Here is a 20,813-nt window from a genome sequence, read left to right on the forward strand (position 1 = left end):
ATATAATTCATTTCTCAAACAGTTGAATATATCACAATTTTTGCTTTTGATTTCAAAATTGTTACTTATAAAATGCAGTAAAATATATCCACAGCAAACAGCAGTCCCCGCTAATTAGTGTATTGCATTTTGAGTTAGTGTATTGGAAACAAAACCTGGGTCTTACCTGAAAACAAATCAAATTTTCTTGTAATAGCAACACCATATGTGGTACTGATCATGCGCAAATCGTAGAATAGAAACTCTGCGGCAGGCTCTGTGGTATCTCATATCGTGTAAATGGTATGCTTAGCCTGAGTCGCTCGGCCTATCTCGAACAAAATCGCCATGCGTAACTTTTGAAAAATGAGAGGATTCGTTGTACTATCACAGCAATTTTTGACACAAAGATATAGGGATGATGACGCTGTGTAGGGGGTGACCCCAGACAAATGAAAACCAAGACAACCAACTTTGGTGCACGTAGTGAAGTCAACACTGCATAGCAACATTGAAATCGCAATGTTCTTTCGCCTCCGCTTCATATCTTTGCATATAGCACAAATTTTGGCAAGGACGCAAACAAGTAGACATGTTCACGTCTGCGCAACATTTTGCATTTGACGAGGGTGATAATAGCGCAGCAATTATGCAAACGAGCGTGTCTTTCTCTCCAGACATGAACACGTTATTTCTAGTAACTCCGACCACCAGACCAAAATCGGATACGTGGCTTCACCTACTGCCATGGTTAGGATAGGCACTCATAAGTCTAGGTGATATGTCTATGGGGGTGACAGAGTATGTATCAAAAACAATGCAACTGTCATCACACAAGCCCATTCATAAGGACTAAATTTTGATAATGTATTTGTCGATATATTACATGTGATTTGTTTGTACCAATACAGAAACAACCTAATTGAGTTAACCTTCACAGAGCATAACCCATTAGAAAAAAGGCATCAAGAGGTAGCAGCAATGTGTAACACCAATATGGAGCGATTGGCAAACTTGACCCATGACCAAGAAGTAATAAGGAATGAGACTAGTAACCTGGTGTATATCAACTCAGAAGAACCACAGATCATAACAGGGAACATAACACTTGCAACAAATGTCACTGTTGAAGATATAGTGGTTGATAAAGGTAAGTCCATTTGAATACACAGAAACAAGTAATGAGGAATGAGACTAGTAACCTGGTGTATATCAACTCAGAAGAACCACAGATCATAACAGGGAACATAACACTTGCAACAAATGTCACTGTTGAAGATATAGTGGTTGATAAAGGTGAGTCCATTTGAATACACAGAAACAAGTAATGAGGAATGAGACCAGTAACCTGGTGTATATCAACTCAGATGAACCACAGATCATAACAGGGAACATAACACTTGCAACAAATGTCACTGTTGAAGATATAGTGGTTGATAAAGGTGAGTCCATTTGAATACACAGAAACAAGTAATGAGGAATGAGACTAGTAACCTGGTGTATATCAACTCAGAAGAACCACAGATCATAACAGGGAACATAACACTTGCAACAAATGTCGCTGTTGAAGATATAGTGGTTGATAAAGGTGAGTCCATTTGAATACACAGAAACAAGTAATGAGGAATGAGACCAGTAACCTGGTGTATATCAACTCAGAAGAACCACAGATTATAACAGGGAACATAACACTTGCAACAAATGTCACCGTTGAAGATATAGTGGTTGATAAAGGTAAGTCCATTTGAATACACAGAAACAAGTAATGAGGAATGAGACCAGTAACCTGGTGTATATCAACTCAGAAGAACCACAGATCATAACAGGGAACATAACACTTGCAACAAATGTCACTGTTGAAGATATAGTGGTTGATAAAGGTGAGTCCATTTGAATACACAGAAACAAGTAATGAGGAATGAGACTAGTAACCTGGTGTATATCAACTCAGAAGAACCACAGATCATAACAGGGAACATAACACTTGCAACAAATGTCACTGTTGAAGATATAGTGGTTGATAAAGGTGAGTCCATTTGAATACACAGAAACAAGTAATGAGGAATGAGACTAGTAACCTGGTGTATATCAACTCAGAAGAACCACAGATCATAACAGGGAACATAACACTTGCAACAAATGTCACTGTTGAAGATATAGTGGTTGATAAAGGTGAGTCCATTTGAATACACAGAAACAAGTAATGAGGAATGAGACCAGTAACCTGGTGTATATCAACTCAGATGAACCACAGATTATAACAGGGAACATAACACTTGCAACAAATGTCACTGTTGAAGATATAGTGGTTGATAAAGGTGAGTCCATTTGAATACACAGAAACAAGTAATGAGGAATGAGACCAGTAACCTGGTGTATATCAACTCAGATGAACCACAGATTATAACAGGGAACATAACACTTGCAACAAATGTCACTGTTGAAGATATAGTGGTTGATAAAGGTGAGTCCATTTGAATACACAGAAACAAGTAATGAGGAATGAGACCAGTAACCTGGTGTATATCAACTCAGAAGAACCACAGATCATAACAGGGAACATAACACTTGCAACAAATGTCACTGTTGAAGATATAGTGGTTGATAAAGGTGAGTCCATTTGAATACACAGAAACAAGTAATGAGGAATGAGACTAGTAACCTGGTGTATATCAACTCAGAAGAACCACAGATCATAACAGGGAACATAACACTTGCAACAAATGTCACTGTTGAAGATATAGTGGTTGATAAAGGTGAGTCCATTTGAATACACAGAAACAAGTAATGAGGAATGAGACTAGTAACCTGGTGTATATCAACTCAGAAGAACCACAGATTATAACAGGGAACATAACACTTGCAACAAATGTCACTGTTGAAGATATAGTGGTTGATAAAGGTGAGTCCATTTGAATACACAGAAACAAGTAATGAGGAATGAGACTAGTAACCTGGTGTATATCAACTCAGAAGAACCACAGATTATAACAGGGAACATAACACTTGCAACAAATGTCACTGTTGAAGATATAGTGGTTGATAAAGGTGAGTCCATTTGAATACACAGAAACAAGTAATGAGGAATGAGACCAGTAACCTGGTGTATATCAACTCAGAAGAACCACAGATCATAACAGGGAACATAACACTTGCAACAAATGTCACTGTTGAAGATATAGTGGTTGATAAAGGTGAGTCCATTTGAATACACAGAAACAAGTAATGAGGAATGAGACTAGTAACCTGGTGTATATCAACTCAGAAGAACCACAGATCATAACAGGGAACATAACACTTGCAACAAATGTCACTGTTGAAGATATAGTGGTTGATAAAGGTGAGTCCATTTGAATACACAGAAACAAGTAATGAGGAATGAGACCAGTAACCTGGTGTATATCAACTCAGAAGAACCACAGATTATAACAGGGAACATAACACTTGCAACAAATGTCACCGTTGAAGATATAGTGGTTGATAAAGGTAAGTCCATTTGAATACACAGAAACAAGTAATGAGGAATGAGACCAGTAACCTGGTGTATATCAACTCAGAAGAACCACAGATTACCCCAAGACAGAGAAACACAAGGAAGCACATCAACCAACCAATTTTTTGCCACACTCTCAGCCATTGGATACGGTCGAGATTTATTTGCAAGCATTAATGAAATCATAGATAATCATAATTTTGATCATCTATGATGAAATACACAATTGATTTTTATAAAATGTAATGTATTATCAATTATAGGAAACTAAAGGCTTCAGCAAAGCAATCATAATATTTATGCAAAAGCAGAAAAGCTGGATTGTGAATTACCCCAAAAAGCTGGTGTGATTTACGCCAAATACTGAAAGCAAGAAACTTTAAAAGCAAAAGCAGAAAAGCTGGATTGTGAATTACCCCAAAAAGCTGGAAGTGAAGTACTTTGTAGCCAATGTAAACAAGCTGGTGTGAATTACGCCTAATCGCTGAAAGCGGAAACTATATAAGCATAAGCAAAAAGCTGATTGTGAAATTACCTCAAATAGCTGAAAGTGAGATACTTTGGAAGCAAAGCAAAATTTATTAGCTGAAGCCTTCAGCATTATTAATTATAAGATTTAATATTTGATGCAATTGGCTGGAGCCCGTGAGAGATTCGAGCTTGCAGGAGAAGTTCCTAGAAAAATAGTTTAAAATTGAAAGGATATTTTAATTATTATATTATTCTTTCATTTTCGTACTGTAAATAACATAATATTACATGTACATATATAATTATTTTGACATAACTTAATATATAAGACAAAATTAGCACTCCACCATCTGAACATGAGATTTTCAATGCATGTGCAACGATGAGTATTGAGCAAACACGCTAACATGCACCCATTTATTGGGGATGGTGGGTGGGTTAAAAATCTTCTGACCGAACCCAATGAAGGCTGATAGTGATGTGATTCCCCTTTTGCGACCTGAGCAACGAAACAAACAAAATGGCCCGCTCTGATTGGCCGAAAAAACGCGATCCAAACAAAGGTTGCTACAGGCCAGCCATCAAAACAAAATTGATGACCTCTACGAGCCGTGACCTTTAACACGAGGTCAACATTGGACGCTAGCATTTCTCTGCAGGGATAAATCGGATTCTTCATGATGGGCACATTCCAATCGTTATTACCCCAAGACAGAGAAACACAAGGAAGCACATCAACCAACCAATTTTTTGCCACACTCTCAGCCATTGGATACGGTCGAGATTTATTTGCAAGCATTAATGAAATCATAGATAATCATAATTTTGATCATCTATGATGAAATACACAATTGATTTTTATAAAATGTAATGTATTATCAATTATAGGAAACTAAAGGCTTCAGCAAAGCAATCATAATATTTATGCAAAAGCAGAAAAGCTGGATTGTGAATTACCCCAAAAGCTGGTGTGATTTACGCCAAATACTGAAAGCAAGAAACTTTAAAAGCAAAAGCAGAAAAGCTGGATTGTGAATTACCCCAAAAAGCTGGAAGTGAAGTACTTTGTAGCCAATGTAAACAAGCTGGTGTGAATTACGCCAATCGCTGAAAGCGGAAACTATATAAGCATAAGCAAAAAGCTGATTGTGAAATTACCTCAAATAGCTGAAAGTGAGATACTTTGGAAGCAAAGCAAAATTTATTAGCTGAAGCCTTCAGCATTATTAATTATAAGATTTAATATTTGATGCAATTGGCTGGAGCCCGTGAGAGATTCCCGAGCTTGCAGGAGAAGTTCCTAGAAAAATAGTTTAAAATTGAAAGGATATTTTAATTATTATATTATTCTTTCATTTTCGTACTGTAAATAACATAATATTACATGTACATATATAATTATTTTGACATAACTTAATATATAAGACAAAATTAGCACTCCCAACATGTTCTTGGTATGAACATGCCGGGAACATGCTAACCCGCCCCCTTTTTTTTTTTTTTTTTTTTTTTTCCACATTATTCTTTTAATTATTCCCATTCATCTGAACCTGGTGGATATGCAAACTTCTGTGGGTGACTGTTGAAATAACCTAAGGCATTAGCCATCTGCTGTCGCATGATCAACAGTCCCCTCGGGTTGGGGTGGGTGCAGTCAAACTCGAAAATGGGCCCGTGCTCGTCGGCCATGTTCAAACCTGGGTGGAGAACGTTGTTGTAACGAATGATATTTGCATTGCCGCCTAACTTCTCCTTGCACATCTTGTGTGCCCATTTATTCAAGTTTTTCGTGCAACGAACCCCTGCCCCTTTCGATCTTTCCATTGAGTATCCCAAACGAAACAAAATATCGGACCATATAATCCTAGTGTAAGGAAGGAGCTCCCTAATGGCCACCAAATTTTCTTCAATCATGGCCCTGATTTCCCCAATGGAAGCGAAAAAAATATCATTAGTTCCTATGTGTATAATGATTGTAGATGGAAAGGCTAGCTTGTTAATAAGAACACAAATTCTGTCTTTGAGATCAAAAACTTTCCACCAGGTTTACCACGCCAAATACACAAGCCTCCACCATGCAACTGAGCTTTTGTTCTCCCCGCCCTGTTCACAATGCTATCCCCGACTATCCAAGTACATGCATGTCGGTCTGTAATGGGAGAGAACAAAAATTTTTTAGTAAATTCGAACTGGCAATGAGGCTAGCGCCCCTACTCCTTAAAGTTAAAATACATTATTACTGCTTCCAATTGTTGAGAGAGCTTCTCTTCCATTATCCAAGTGAATTACCTGAAATAAACACTTTTGTTTCACAATTAGGTCCTTAATACATTTACTCTACATGTATAATTTCAATTGAATCTTAGATGATTGACGACATATGCTGCTCCTTTCTATTGAGAGATTTTCTCGTTCAAAACAAGTGATACATGTATATACCTGAAATGAAATTAAAACAAAAGCTTGAGAAATTTTTCTCATCACGATCAGGTGAAGTACTTAATTTGCAATTGTTATTGATTTTCAAAGGAAGATCCTAGTTGCATTCACTAAGGCTTGTGGTCTAATATATGATTGAAAAGCTCCTGATTTCCATCTACCCATTTCTTTTATCTGTTCATCTGAAGCCCCGCCCAATGATGCTGCCGTAGCTGCCCCAATTCTAAAGCTATGGGCAGTAAAATGACTAGGTGACAGTCCTACGAGTTTAATGGCCTTTTTAGTATACTCACAAACTGATATGACGTCAAGGGATCACCTGCCCAATGCATAAAAAGGGGCCTTGGCGGTTAGGCCTTATCCTTAAAAATTCTTTCACCGCTTTTACTGGGCACATTTGACTTAAGGATGAACTTTCAATTTTCACTCTTGATGACACTCCCTTTGGTCTGTCTTTGACACTCTAATTCTTAATTCTAGAATTTCCTGTGACTTTGAAATAGAAACATCCTCTGCAGCTAAAATTCTTGATGTGTCGCCAGTTTTCTTTATGGCTGTAAATTCCCCAATTCTTAAGAGCCCAAAGAAGGCTACAAGAAATGCCGACCTGAACAAAAGAACTTCATATTGCGAATTGCAAATGCACGGTAACTTTCTGATCAAATCTTCCAGTAAAACTGGAGTAATTGGAAGCCTTGAATCGCACCGAGGATCCAATCTCCTACACCCCTCTTTCAACTTTTTTATAATGAAGCTATTTGTTGGGTCTGGCCAACCATTAATTTTGTGGACAAAAGCCAAGGCGAAATTTGTGCATTAATTGATGACGGAGCTTTTCCTTCTAAAGATAAAAATGCAATGAATTTGACTATGTGATTTTGGGGAGCTGGCCAATTTTGACACAACCCATACTGATCCCTAAATTTTAAAAACATCTCTACACTTGCGCTTATATGATGACCACGTTGTTGCTGCCAATGAAGCTTTCAACAATCTCTGGCTTTCGTTAGCTAGATCTTCCAGAGAAATTGGGGCACTACTCTGCCTTCTGTTTCTGCTTCGGTGCCAATTTCCGAACCGATCGACCTGGAATCGGAAAGGGCATCAGCAATTTCATTTTCACTACCTGGTATATGATTAGCTGAAAATGCAATATTCAACTTAAGACACTGCAGAATGAAAAACGCATTAGATTCATTATTTTCGAGCATTTGAAGTTTGTTTGTTGATAATTGCAACGACTGATTGATTATTACACCTGAGCAAAATTCTCTTCCCTATTAACTGGTCACCCCATAAAACTATCGCTACCACAATCGGGAAGAACTCAAACCAAGCAATAGAATGATTCTGAACTTGCACAGGCCACTTGCCTTGAAACCACTGGCCTTTAAAAATCCTCCAAATCCTAATTGTGCGCTTGCATCTGTGAAAAGCTGCAATGCGTCTTCACTTGACCACATCTGATCAGGGATTATAGTGGTTCCATTGAAGTGTTCTAAAATAGAATCCACATTTGTAGGTCTTTTTTCGCTCCTTCAGATAACAGAATTTTTTGAGACTTTTTCTTCCCACAAGTAAGGTCTATTAATCTGCTAAAAAGGCCCTTCCGGGGCTACCGCCTTACACACAAATGAAAGTGATCCGATTACGGATTGCAAATCTTTCAAGGAAACTGTTGATGAATTCAATGTCTTTATGACTTTAACTAAGATACTCTCTAATTTGTCCTGAGGAATTGAAATGACTTGCTTCACTGAATTAATTTCTAGACCCAAATAAGTCATTCTTGTTTCCGGGCCTACAGATTTTTCTGGGGCCAAAGGCACACCCAGATTTTCACAAATATCCTCAAAACACTTAACGAGGCGACTACATGACCTATGACCTTTGACCTTGACCCCCGTAAAAAAGAAATCGTCCATGTAGTGCGTTACTCTGTCTGTCCGGCCGCCCTTTTTACAACCCATTCGATGAAGGTTGAAAATCTTTCAAAGAGGGACGGTGAACACGACGCCCCATTGGCAAAGCTTTATCTACATAATATTTGCCTAAAACCTTCATGCCTAATAATTGGAAATCATCTGGGTGTATTGGCAAAAGCCTGAAGGCTGACTTGATATCTGCGCCAAGAGGAGCGCCTTTCCCTACACTAACAACTAACCGGACTGCATCATCGAAAGATGCGTATTTCACTTTACAGAATTCAGGTTCAATTCCATCGTTAATAGACCCACCTTCTGGAAATGATAAATGCTGGATAAGTCTAAAACTTCCGGGTTCTGACTTGGGCACTAGCCCAATCGGTGAAACTATCAAATCTTTAATGGGTTTAACAGCAAATGGGCCTGCAATTCGGCTAGCGCTAATTTCTTTATTTAATTTTTCAACCGCCCTACTTGGAAACTGTCTAACTGACGGTAAGTTTTGCGCTTCCCTTGCTACCCGTTTGCCTACATAATGCAATTTAAACCCAACTAAAAACCCTTCTTTAAGGATTTTTGCTGACCCTGAATCTGGATATTCGCTTAGCAACGGAATAAGATTTTCCACTTTAATTGGGGATGGGTATTTACAACAAATGCAACTAGCAGCACCTGCTACACATTTTGAAACTCTGTTACTGACTTTATTTGTGTTCAACACTTTGTTTTCCCCCCTTTCTACAACTGAGTGCCGTATGGCCTTGGTTTCCACATTGCGAGCATTTGTGGGGATATGAGCAGAACTGTCGAAAACATCCTCGCCCATTGAAGTCAAAACACACTGCCCGATTTGTTCCTCTCCCGCCCCTTTGACCTGAACTTTGTGTTGGACTTGTACCGGATAAATTTCTGCCTTGAAATTGTTGTCGGGTAATACCTCGAAAATGTCCCCCTCCCACTTAAAAAGGACGATTATTGAAGCCTCTGGGGCTGGTGTATGACCCAGAATAAGAGCCAGAATGAAAGCTATCATAGGTATTACCTGCAGGTACAGCGACATAGATTGCCCATAACTCTGCGCCTATGGCCGCCCATGACCTTTGAGGCTGACCTTGTTGTCTCATTCTGAATTGCTGGTCATAGCTTTGCCACCCCCACCCCCCCCAAACCGAGAAGCAGCTGTCCTAATTAAGTGTGTATATTTCAGAATTTCTTGCACACGGTTCGGATGGGCTCCAAATAAATAGCACTAAAATGAGGAAGGCGTTTGTCCATCCATGAATTGACGTGATAAATTTCTTTGGTTTATCATTCTTCCAAACTATTTTCCCCATCCTTAATAGACAAGGATAGTGCGTGATCTTCTTCAACTTGTCTGTTGGGGTCGCTTTTTCCAAAAGCAGTGCCAAATTCACATATTCCCCATTAATTATTTTTGACCGCATTGATTGGGGAATGCCGGTGCCTAAGGGACTGCAAACTGACACCAATGGGTTGAACCCGTATTGCATCTGATCATTTAATGTCATGTTCATATCTACATTGCTAGAACTTAAATTTTGAATGATATTATTACTACTATTACTATTTGAAATACCATTAGCAATGCTAGCTCCAGTTGAAATATTACTAGCCAAAGTACTATTTGCTACAATAGGTCTAATGACATTTGCATCATAAACAACATTATTTGCATTTCCATTACTAGCACTAGCAGTAACCAAATTATTGGCGAACGTATTGCTAGGATTAGAAGCTACTGCCATTGCCTGATTAGCATTTCAGACATCACTTCCACGAGGGCCTTGATGAGCATGAGAACTATTGATCGAATCAATAGGATTTGCAACGACTAATCTCAATCATTGACCCATTTAATTGATTTACAACACGGGTACCCCGAAAATTACCTGTAAGCAATTGATCTGCTACACCCTGTTGTTGTCTAGCGGGCTGTATCACCGGTATCTGTTGACCTTGGCCTTGCTGCTCGTAAACTTGTACCCGTTGTGGTTGTACATGGTCTTGTTGTACCCAAAGCACTCCGTCATCATGTTGTTGTTGTTGATGCAATACTGGTAACTGTTCTTGTGCATCCGCTTGCGCCACTGGCGGTTGTAACTGTTGAACATTATCCTGTCTCTCATGAATCACACGATCACGCTGATCACTTTGTTGTGGTACATGTACCTGAAGCTGTCCTTGGTCAAGTTGGCTCACTTGCCGTACACTGCTCTGTGCATGTGTGACCTCTGCACTGCCACTACTGGTACTAGCTCCATTATTGACATTCAGCGCACTGTTATTATTGACATTCAGCAACTGATTAATCGCTCTTGATTGAGCTCTAGTCTGTCGATCCGCAGATAAATTGTCTGACGCTTCGACCAACTTGCACTGACTTTGGAGTTTGTTTCTGGTTCTTTTTATTATTACTACGTTTCCCCATCTTGCTCTGTTCTAGCAAAATCACGACGAAATATTATAATTGTAAAGTCCAATTTTCCGCAGGCCGCTGACAATAAATATTTGAATATTTTAGTCCCGTTGTAGATCGGATGAAAGAAAGTTACTTCCTACTCACACACGAATCGCAGAAAGACCCCGAAATGTCGGGATGAAGTCAATTGAAGAAATCTGCATATATATCAGTCAAAGATTTTAATCCTGTTGTAGTTCGGATGAAAGAAAAGTTACTTTCTACTCACATGAATCGCAGAGAAAAACCCCGAAATATCAATTTCCAATAATTGTTGATAATAAAATTCACGACCACAATTTTTCAGGTCTAGAATAACTCGTCTATTTATCACGCCGACTTGGAAATTAACGATGAAATCAAATGATGAAATCAAAAGATGAAATCTGCATGTATATCAATCAAAGATAGCTGCTTTTTCTCGGGGAAAAAACCCCGCGAAAATTAAATCGTGAACGTATTAAAAATCTTCTGACCGAACCCAATGAAGGCTGATAGTGATGTGATTCCCCTTTTTCGACCTGAGCAACGAAACAAACAAAATGGCCCGCTCTGATTGGCCGAAAAAACGCGATCCAAACAAAGGTTGCTACAGGCCAGCCATCAAAACAAAATTGATGACCTCTACGAGCCGTGACCTTTAACACGAGGTCAACATTGGACGCTAGCATTTCTCTGCAGGGATAAATCGGATTCTTCATGATGGGCACATTCCGAATCGTTATTATAACAGGGAACATAACACTTACAACAAATGTCACTGTTGAAGATATAGTGGTTGATAAAGGTGAGTCCATTGAGACCAGTAACCTGGTGTATATCAACTCAGAAGAACCACAGATCATAACAGGGAACATAACACTTGCAACAAATGTCACTGTTGAAGATATAGTGGTTGATAAAGGTAAGTCCATTTGAATACACAGAAACAAGTAATGAGGAATGAGACTAGTAACCTGGTGTATATCAACTCAGAAGAACCACAGATCATAACAGGGAACATAACACTTGCAATAAATGTCACTGTTGAAGATATAGTGGTTGATAAAGGTGAGTCCATTTGAATACACGGCAACAAGTAATGAGGAATGAGACTAGTAACCTGGTGTATATCAACTCAGATGAACCACAGATCATAACAGGGAACATAACACTTGCAACAAATGTCACTGTTGAAGATATAGTGGTTGATAAAGGTGAGTCCATTTGAATACACAGAAACAAGTAATGAGGAATGAGACTAGTAACCTGGTGTATATCAACTCAGATGAACCACAGATCATAACAGGGAACATAACACTTGCAACAAATGTCACTGTTGAAGATATAGTGGTTGATAAAGGTGAGTCCATTTGAATACACAGAAACAAGTAATGAGGAATGAGACTAGTAACCTGGTGTATATCAACTCAGAAGAACCACAGATCATAACAGGGAACATAACACTTGCAATAAATGTCACTGTTGAAGATATAGTGGTTGATAAAGGTGAGTCCATTTGAATACACGGCAACAAGTAATGAGGAATGAGACTAGTAACCTGGTGTATATCAACTCAGAAGAACCACAGATCATAACAGGGAACATAACACTTGCAACAAATGTCACTGTTGAAGATATAGTGGTTGATAAAGGTGAGTCCATTTGAATACACAGAAACAAGTAATGAGGAATGAGACCAGTAACCTGGTGTATATCAACTCAGAAGAACCACAGATCATAACAGGGAACATAACACTTGCAACAAATGTCACCGTTGAAGATATAGTGGTTGATAAAGGTAAGTCCATTTGAATACACAGAAACAAGTAATGAGGAATGAGACCAGTAACCTGGTGTATATCAACTCAGAAGAACCACAGATCATAACAGGGAACATAACACTTAAAACAAATGTCACTGTTGAAGATATAGTGGTTGATAAAGGTAAGTCCATTTGAATACACAGAAACAAGTAATGAGGAATGAGACCAGTAACCTGGTGTATATCAACTCAGATGAACCACAGATTATAACAGGGAACATAACACTTGCAACAAATGTCACCGTTGAAGATATAGTGGTTGATAAAGGTAAGTCCATTTGAATACACAGAAACAAGTAATGAGGAATGAGACTAGTAACCTGGTGTACATCAACTCAGAAGAACCACAGATCATAACAGGGAACATAACACTTGCAACAAATGTCACTGTTGAAGATATAGTGGTTGATAAAGGTGAGTCCATTTGAATACACAGCAACAAGTAATGAGGAATGAGACCAGTAACCTGGTGTATATCAACTCAGAAGAACCACAGATTATAACAGGGAACATAACACTTGCAACAAATGTCACCGTTGAAGATATAGTGGTTGATAAAGGTAAGTCCATTTGAATACACAGAAACAAGTAATGAGGAATGAGACTAGTAACCTGGTGTATATCAACTCAGAAGAACCACAGATCATAACAGGGAACATAACACTTGCAATAAATGTCACTGTTGAAGATATAGTGGTTGATAAAGGTGAGTCCATTTGAATACACGGAAACAAGTAATGAGGAATGAGACCAGTAACCTGGTGTATATCAACTCAGAAGAACCACAGATTATAACAGGGAACATAACACTTACAACAAATGTCACTGTTGAAGATATAGTGGTTGATAAAGGTGAGTCCATTTGAATACACGGCAACAAGTAATGAGGAATGAGACTAGTAACCTGGTGTACATCAACTCAGAAGAACCACAGATTATAACAGGGAACATAACACTTGCAACAAATGTCACCGTTGAAGATATAGTGGTTGATAAAGGTAAGTCCATTTGAATACACAGAAACAAGTAATGAGGAATGAGACTAGTAACCTGGTGTATATCAACTCAGAAGAACCACAGATCATAACAGGGAACATAACACTTGCAATAAATGTCACTGTTGAAGATATAGTGGTTGATAAAGGTGAGTCCATTTGAATACACGGAAACAAGTAATGAGGAATGAGACCAGTAACCTGGTGTATATCAACTCAGAAGAACCACAGATTATAACAGGGAACATAACACTTGCAACAAATGTCACTGTTGAAGATATAGTGGTTGATAAAGGTGAGTCCATTTGAATACACAGAAACAAGTAATGAGGAATGAGACTAGTAACCTGGTGTATATCAACTCAGAAGAACCACAGATCATAACAGGGAACATAACACTTGCAACAAATGTCACCGTTGAAGATATAGTGGTTGATAAAGGTGAGTCCATTTGAATACACAGCAACAAGTAATGAGGAATGAGACTAGTAACCTGGTGTATATCAACTCAGATGAACCACAGATTATAACAGGGAACATAACACTTGCAACAAATGTCACTGTTGAAGATATAGTGGTTGATAAAGGTGAGTCCATTTGAATACACGGCAACAAGTAATGAGGAATGAGACTAGTAACCTGGTGTATATCAACTCAGATGAACCACAGATCATAACAGGGAACATAACACTTGCAATAAATGTCACCGTTGAAGATATAGTGGTTGATAAAGGTGAGTCCATTTGAATACACAGAAACAAGTAATGAGGATAAAATATTGGCCAGCCCATCCATTATGACACGATATTGGATAGGCAAAAGACAAAATCCTATCATTTATTCTCATTCTTATTCAGTTTTAATGTAATTTTTGCGAGAAAAACTGCCTTTTTTCAGAAAAAAATAAAGTTACTTTTGTAAGGACATCCCTGTTGTTTTAAATGAACGAAACCATCACGAACATCTAAGCCGCGAATCGCGTTCTTAGTTCTCGCGACGTGTATTACGCTAACGCATTATCGCGCGATCATTGAGGAGCAACAAGCGTGCCGCCGTGCGTATGCGTGCGGCTACGCCCTGACTAATATCACTATCAACTATTGTGAGATATTATACACCTGAAAACCAATCAAATTACGTGAATTCTTTACAAGACGCACCCATTGAATAAGAATGGTTGATAAAGGTGAGTCCATTTGAATACACGGCAACAAGTAATGAGGAATGAGACCAGTAACCTGGTGTATATCAACTCAGAAGAACCACAGATTATAACAGGGAACATAACACTTGCAACAAATGTCACTGTTGAAGATATAGTGGTTGATAAAGGTGAGTCCATTTGAATACACGGCAACAAGTAATGAGGAATGAGACTAGTAACCTGGTGTATATCAACTCAGAAGAACCACAGATTATAACAGGGAACATAACACTTGCAACAAATGTCACTGTTGAAGATATAGTGGTTGATAAAGGTGAGTCCATTGAGACCAGTAACCTGGTGTATATCAACTCAGAAGAACCACAGATCATAACAGGGAACATAACACTTGCAACAAATGTCACTGTTGAAGATATAGTGGTTGATAAAGGTAAGTCCATTAAAGGAACAGCCAGCTCAACTTGAATTGCCTCACCAATAACTTACATTTGTTGGTACATTTGCAATTTTGTATCCCCTGGTCTTGAAAAGCTTGCTATGCTACTGACAATTTCTAATCCTATTATGATCTTATTAATATTGATGTATATTATAGGCAAAATATCTAATTCTTGATCATGAGAGGATATATCTTCTGCATGCTGTTGCGTCAGCATACTTTTTGTGGAACAACACAATTGCGCGACCAAAGGCCATGATTGATCAATTCTCAAAAGTTGTGCTTGTGCCGTAAGCATGTGGCTTTGCGTTATACACTTGACACACTACTACTGTGTGTACGTAAGTTGGCTCTCATGATCGAGAATTAGATATTTTGCCTATGTAGTTGAACACATTGCTGTTTATTAATGTGTAATTACTACAAACCATGATTTTCTTTCTCACCCAGTACATGACTCCAATTACTTAACTTGCATATTTTGATGAAAATATAAAAATTGGTTTTAATAGATTGCATTGCATGTCTCATGCACAAGATACTTTGTTTTTGTTTTTTTGTACAGTGTATGTTAGGAAGGGACTAGTACTGGATGAAGCAGGGTTGGCTCAGCTGGCTGACATCAGGTCTTTTTATGATAACAATACCAAGGAATTAAATGATCTTGAGGACAAATGGAATCATACTATGAAGTTATTTGGTGATCAGAACATAACAGGTAAATACAAGTGTTGTACTAAATGTACATGGATTTATTAACTAGGGATTCAATCATGTTTCACCGTTGTTCGTCACCAATTAACAACGATGCGTCCGCGTTGTCTGAGTGGTTTAACACGCAGATGCGCCGGACGTGAGTTGTTAATCAGTGATGAACAACGGTGAAACATGATTGAATCCCTTTCAACAACGAAACAAGCTAAAGATATCTAATTCACATGATTCTTTCATTCGGAATGTCCATTCCCACTCAGCCTTACAAGAAGATCGCGGTATTTCTCTGTTGATATCAGCAATAAAACTAAGAAACAAAGCGGTAATATTCAACTGCTACCGCCAACATATAGAGAGTTCATGTTTACGCATACGTTCCAGGCATGACGATTTTTACTCACTCATGCGTAACGCGTACACGTAACCTTGCGTTCGCGTATATTTTAGTAGACTCTGGATTCATCATGGATTAACAATGCTTGGCTCCTGTACAAAGGTATAGGAAGAGTTGTTGAAACAGTAGTGTAACCAGGGAACCAGTATGTGGGGAGACACAAAATAATGTAAAGGATGACAAGGGATTTCTCATAGTCCAAGATATTTTGCCCAACTGCTCAACCAAATGACAAACAAGCTTAAATAGGAAACTTTGATCTTATTATCTCACCGTATGCTTACTGCTAAATTCTTTAAAGCTGTGCAAATTCTCATATCATATTAAGCAGTCACAACAAGCATTTTGCTCCTTGCAACACAATTGCTTGGAATGATATTGGCTTCAGAGGTGTCTGCTAATGTTTTATATTAATCAGATTGTTATATTTGTGTTGTCGATTTCATTTTGTTCGTCAATAAATTCCATGAGAGAAACTATTTTGAAAATATATGATATGTGATGTTTTCTTGATTTCTTTTGCATACATTTAATCAGGGGATAAAGAATTCCGATCTGTTTCAGTGACAGGGGATTTGACAGTAGAATCACTAACGGTAGAGTCTGGTTTTATTAGTGGTAATATCAGTGTGGAAGATTTGGATAATAACACGGCCAGGACTGACAGGACCCAGGTAGGTATGACTTGTGTGAGTGTATAGAGTTGGGTGGGACTATTATTGGGTGGGCTACATGTAGACTCTAACAGATGAGATAATGGTAGCCTGCCCTGGCACTCAAAAAATTATACTGGGTAATGATGATTTAAGTATCACAGTAATGGTTATTTTGTCCGGTATTGCAAACATTAAAAATAGGGGGCTTGAGTCAATACCACCAATGTTAGAAAACATAATCTGTTTCTTGTTAATTTCCAGACATTTACAGCACCTATCACATTTGCTGATCAAGTCAACATTCTCAGTAATTTGTATGTGTCAGGGGACTTGGATTATGGGATTGATACAAGTCATCTTGTCACATTGTCCAGAAATCATACAATCACTGCCCAGAAATCCTTCCAGGAATACATTGATATCACAGGTAAGTCAACATTCTCAGTAATTTGTATGTGTCAGGGGAGTTGGATAATGGGATTGATACAAGTCATCTTGTCACACTGTCCAGAAATCACACATTCACTACCCAGAAATCCTTCCAGGAATCCATTGATATCACAGGTAAGTCAGCATGCTCAGTAATTTGTATGTGTCATGGGAGTTGGATAATGGGATTGATACAAGTCCTCTTGTCACACTGTCCAGAAATCATACAATCAGTGCCCAGAAATTGTTCCAGGAATTCATTGGTATTAAGGTAGGTCAACATTCTCTGTAATATGTATGTGTCAGGGGAGTTGGATAATTGGATTGATACAAGTCATCCTGTCACACTGTTCAGAAATCATACAATCACTGCCCAGAAATCATTCCAGGATTCCATTGATATCACATGGGTCAGTCCATGTCGAAACAGATTGAGTGTACACCCACCCTCTTGGATTTTGCTCTCCTTTGGCTCAGGGGTACCTTTCATGGATCCCTAGGTGAGGTCACAAGAAAAAATTCAAATTCCATTTCGTTTATGAATGGCGGGCAATCAAAGTTTGGCGACCTCGACCAAAATTGTGAATTTAAGGGTCCAAATGACAAAGTGCTCTCTTTGAGGGGCACTTTCTTCTTAATTGAATCAGTTGTGATCCTCTTTTTGAATGTGGTCACTCACTGGCTGTGTCTGAAATACCTAATGCCAAAAAAGATAGATTTCTGAAGTTCGTTGGGATTTCAGAGGGGGTCAAAATCAGCACTTCGTACTGTTCAATCAAATTATTTTGATTTTGAAGGACCCATGATAATGTCACAGTGCACTTATAGGTCCTAATTATGTTCAGAATGGATTAACCATATGCCAATGTCTATGAGCAATTAAAAAAAAGAGAAATTTCTAGACCCCTACAGAATTTTAGGCCACCCCTAAAGTGGTTCAGCCACAAATGGCACTTAAAGTCGGCTAATTTTGACCCCTAATAACTTTAGGTGTACACCAGATATGAATTTCTAGTCTTTTGCATCTGAAAGAATGTAGTTTAATGTTACTAGGAACATAAGATTTGTTTTGTATTTTTTGTGTTTTAGTATTAAGTTGACGCTTTCAAAAATAGTCATTTTTGCCTAACATACCATGCATACAGGATCATGTACAAAATGCCAATTTTAGTATGATATTTTTTATATTTTTGATCACTTTATAGCCATTTGTATTATTTATCCTGATATTTCAAGTTGCTCTTGAGTCAAGTAATAAGAAAAACTACTTTCTAATCCTCTGTATGGATTTTTAAGGGGGGCAAAAATGCACTTCCTGGCAACAATGCACATGCAAAGTACAGGTTATGGGGGTCAAATTTTCAGAATGCTCCCAATTATGTCAAGTAATATATCAAATTACTAGTATGGTCATGAGGATTAAAAAAATGTATAGTTTGTTATGTGTCAGACCTTTCAGGAGGGCGCTATGATGAAAAATGTTCATAGGTCAATGACCTTTTTGAAAGTATCAAAACACAAAAAATACAAAACAAATCTTATGTTCCTAGTAACATTAGACTACATTCTTTCAGATGCAAAAGACTAGAAATTCATATCTGGTGTACACCTAAAGTTATTAGGTGTCAAAATTTGCCGATTTTAAGCGCCATTTGTGGCTGAACCACTTTAGGGGGGCCTAAAATTCTGTAGGGGGTCTAGAAATGTCTCTTTTTTTTAATTGCTCATAGACATTGGCACATGGTTAATCCATTCTGAACATAATTAGGACCTATAAGTGCCTGTGGCATTATCATGGGTCCTTCAAAATCAAAGATAATTTGATTGAACAGTATGAAGTGCTGATTTTGACCCCCTCTGAAATCCCAACAAAATTCTGAAATCAATCTTTTTTGGCATTAGGCATTTCAGACACAGCCAGTGAGTGACCACATTCAAAAGAGGGTCACAACTGATTTAATTAAGAAGAAAATGCCTCTCAAAGAGAGCGCTTTGTCATTTGGACACCTTAAATTCCCAATTTTGGTCAAGGTCGCCAAACTTAGATGGCCCGCCATTCGAAACTAAATTGAATTTGAATTTTTTTCTTGTGACCTCACCTAGGGGTCCATGAAAGGTACCCTGAGCCAAAGGAGAGCATAATCCAAGAGGGTGGGTGTACACTCAGTCTGTTTTGACATGGACTGACCCACATGTAAGTCAACATGCTTGGTAATTTGTATGTGTTAGGGAAGTAGGATGAAGAAACTGATAAAAATCATCTTGTCACATTGCCCAGTAATCATCCAATCACTGTCCAGAAATCTTGCAGGATTCCATTAATATCACAGGTAGTAAGATTTTATTTGATACCCTAAATTTGTTATTATATATAAGATTTGGCCATGTTGAATTACATTGCACCATGTTCAGAAACCTGGAGTCTCTATCCTGGTTGTGAACTTCTTTCCATGATGCCACCATGTTCAGATTAAGTAATATTTGGGTTGGAAGAAACAGAATGTGTCTACGGCTTGTGCATGCATGTAGAAAACCTGGACTGCCGATTTCCTTAATGTGTGTGTGTGTGTGGGGGGGGTTGAAGCTTACACAGAGCACTTACTGTATTGTTTTGGAAGAGCAAAGTAAACAGAAAACTTAACTGTTTGAAAATCATTTTTTTTGGTCATGTTTATTATAGCATTGCACAATGAACACAACACAGAAGGTACATTTCATGTAGGGGTGATTGTGTACATCTGTGCTTGAAGAATTTGCATGTTGGACTCAATATTGATTAATACCACAGTTGACAAAGGCAGTTCAGTTATTAAGTTATCATCAAACAATAATGCAAATGAGGTAATTAAAGTATCCATCTTGCTAGGTAACCTTGATGTGGAAGGCACTATAGACAGCATCAATATTTCACCTGAAACCATCATGTTATCATATGGAGACCAAACTTTTACTGGGGATCTGACATTTAGTGTTCAACTTGACTATGAGGCTGATGTGAATATTGATGGCTTGGTAGATGGTATTGATTTATCTGACCTAGCAGATAGTGTAGTGCTAACAACTGGAGTTCAAACTATTACAGGTACTTTATCAATTTGTCATGTGAAAATAATTGAGTATTCAGTATACTGGCTCTGATGCAAGAGGTCCCAGTTCAATTCCCACCAAATCATTAACAGAATGCTCTCATTGTTACTGCATTAATTTTGAGCTACAGTGCAGATGCAATGGATGATAAAGACCTCACAGACAGTTCTAATCAGGTAACTAATAATGGTCTTGTGTTTTGAACACTCTATCTTGGGTTTCATGGGAAAACAGTGTACTGATTGATGATCCTTTGTCAGTTAATATTATTTTAATATTACTGAACATGTTCTTCAGGACTGTTATTGAAAATAAAGACGAATTTCATAGTTCTAGTCCAATAA

General features: G+C 38.1%; 1 protein-coding gene across 1 annotated transcript in view; it reads left to right on the forward strand.

The window, feature by feature from the left end:
- LOC140160144 (uncharacterized) overlaps positions 1 to 20,813 on the forward strand; it is an 86,099-nt gene that overhangs the window by 14,770 nt on the left and 50,516 nt on the right. The window contains exons 11-18 of the mRNA XM_072183422.1: positions 891 to 1,129; positions 11,520 to 11,690; positions 12,784 to 12,858; positions 14,989 to 15,180; positions 15,755 to 15,907; positions 16,835 to 16,971; positions 17,215 to 17,380; positions 20,249 to 20,464. Coding sequence (XP_072039523.1) covers positions 891 to 1,129; positions 11,520 to 11,690; positions 12,784 to 12,858; positions 14,989 to 15,180; positions 15,755 to 15,907; positions 16,835 to 16,971; positions 17,215 to 17,380; positions 20,249 to 20,464 — 1,349 coding nt within the window. The remainder of the gene's footprint in view (positions 1 to 890; positions 1,130 to 11,519; positions 11,691 to 12,783; positions 12,859 to 14,988; positions 15,181 to 15,754; positions 15,908 to 16,834; positions 16,972 to 17,214; positions 17,381 to 20,248; positions 20,465 to 20,813) is intronic.

This window comes from Amphiura filiformis, chromosome 9 (genome assembly GCF_039555335.1).
Source record: "Amphiura filiformis chromosome 9, Afil_fr2py, whole genome shotgun sequence".
Lineage (NCBI taxonomy): Eukaryota > Metazoa > Echinodermata > Ophiuroidea > Amphilepidida > Amphiuridae > Amphiura > Amphiura filiformis.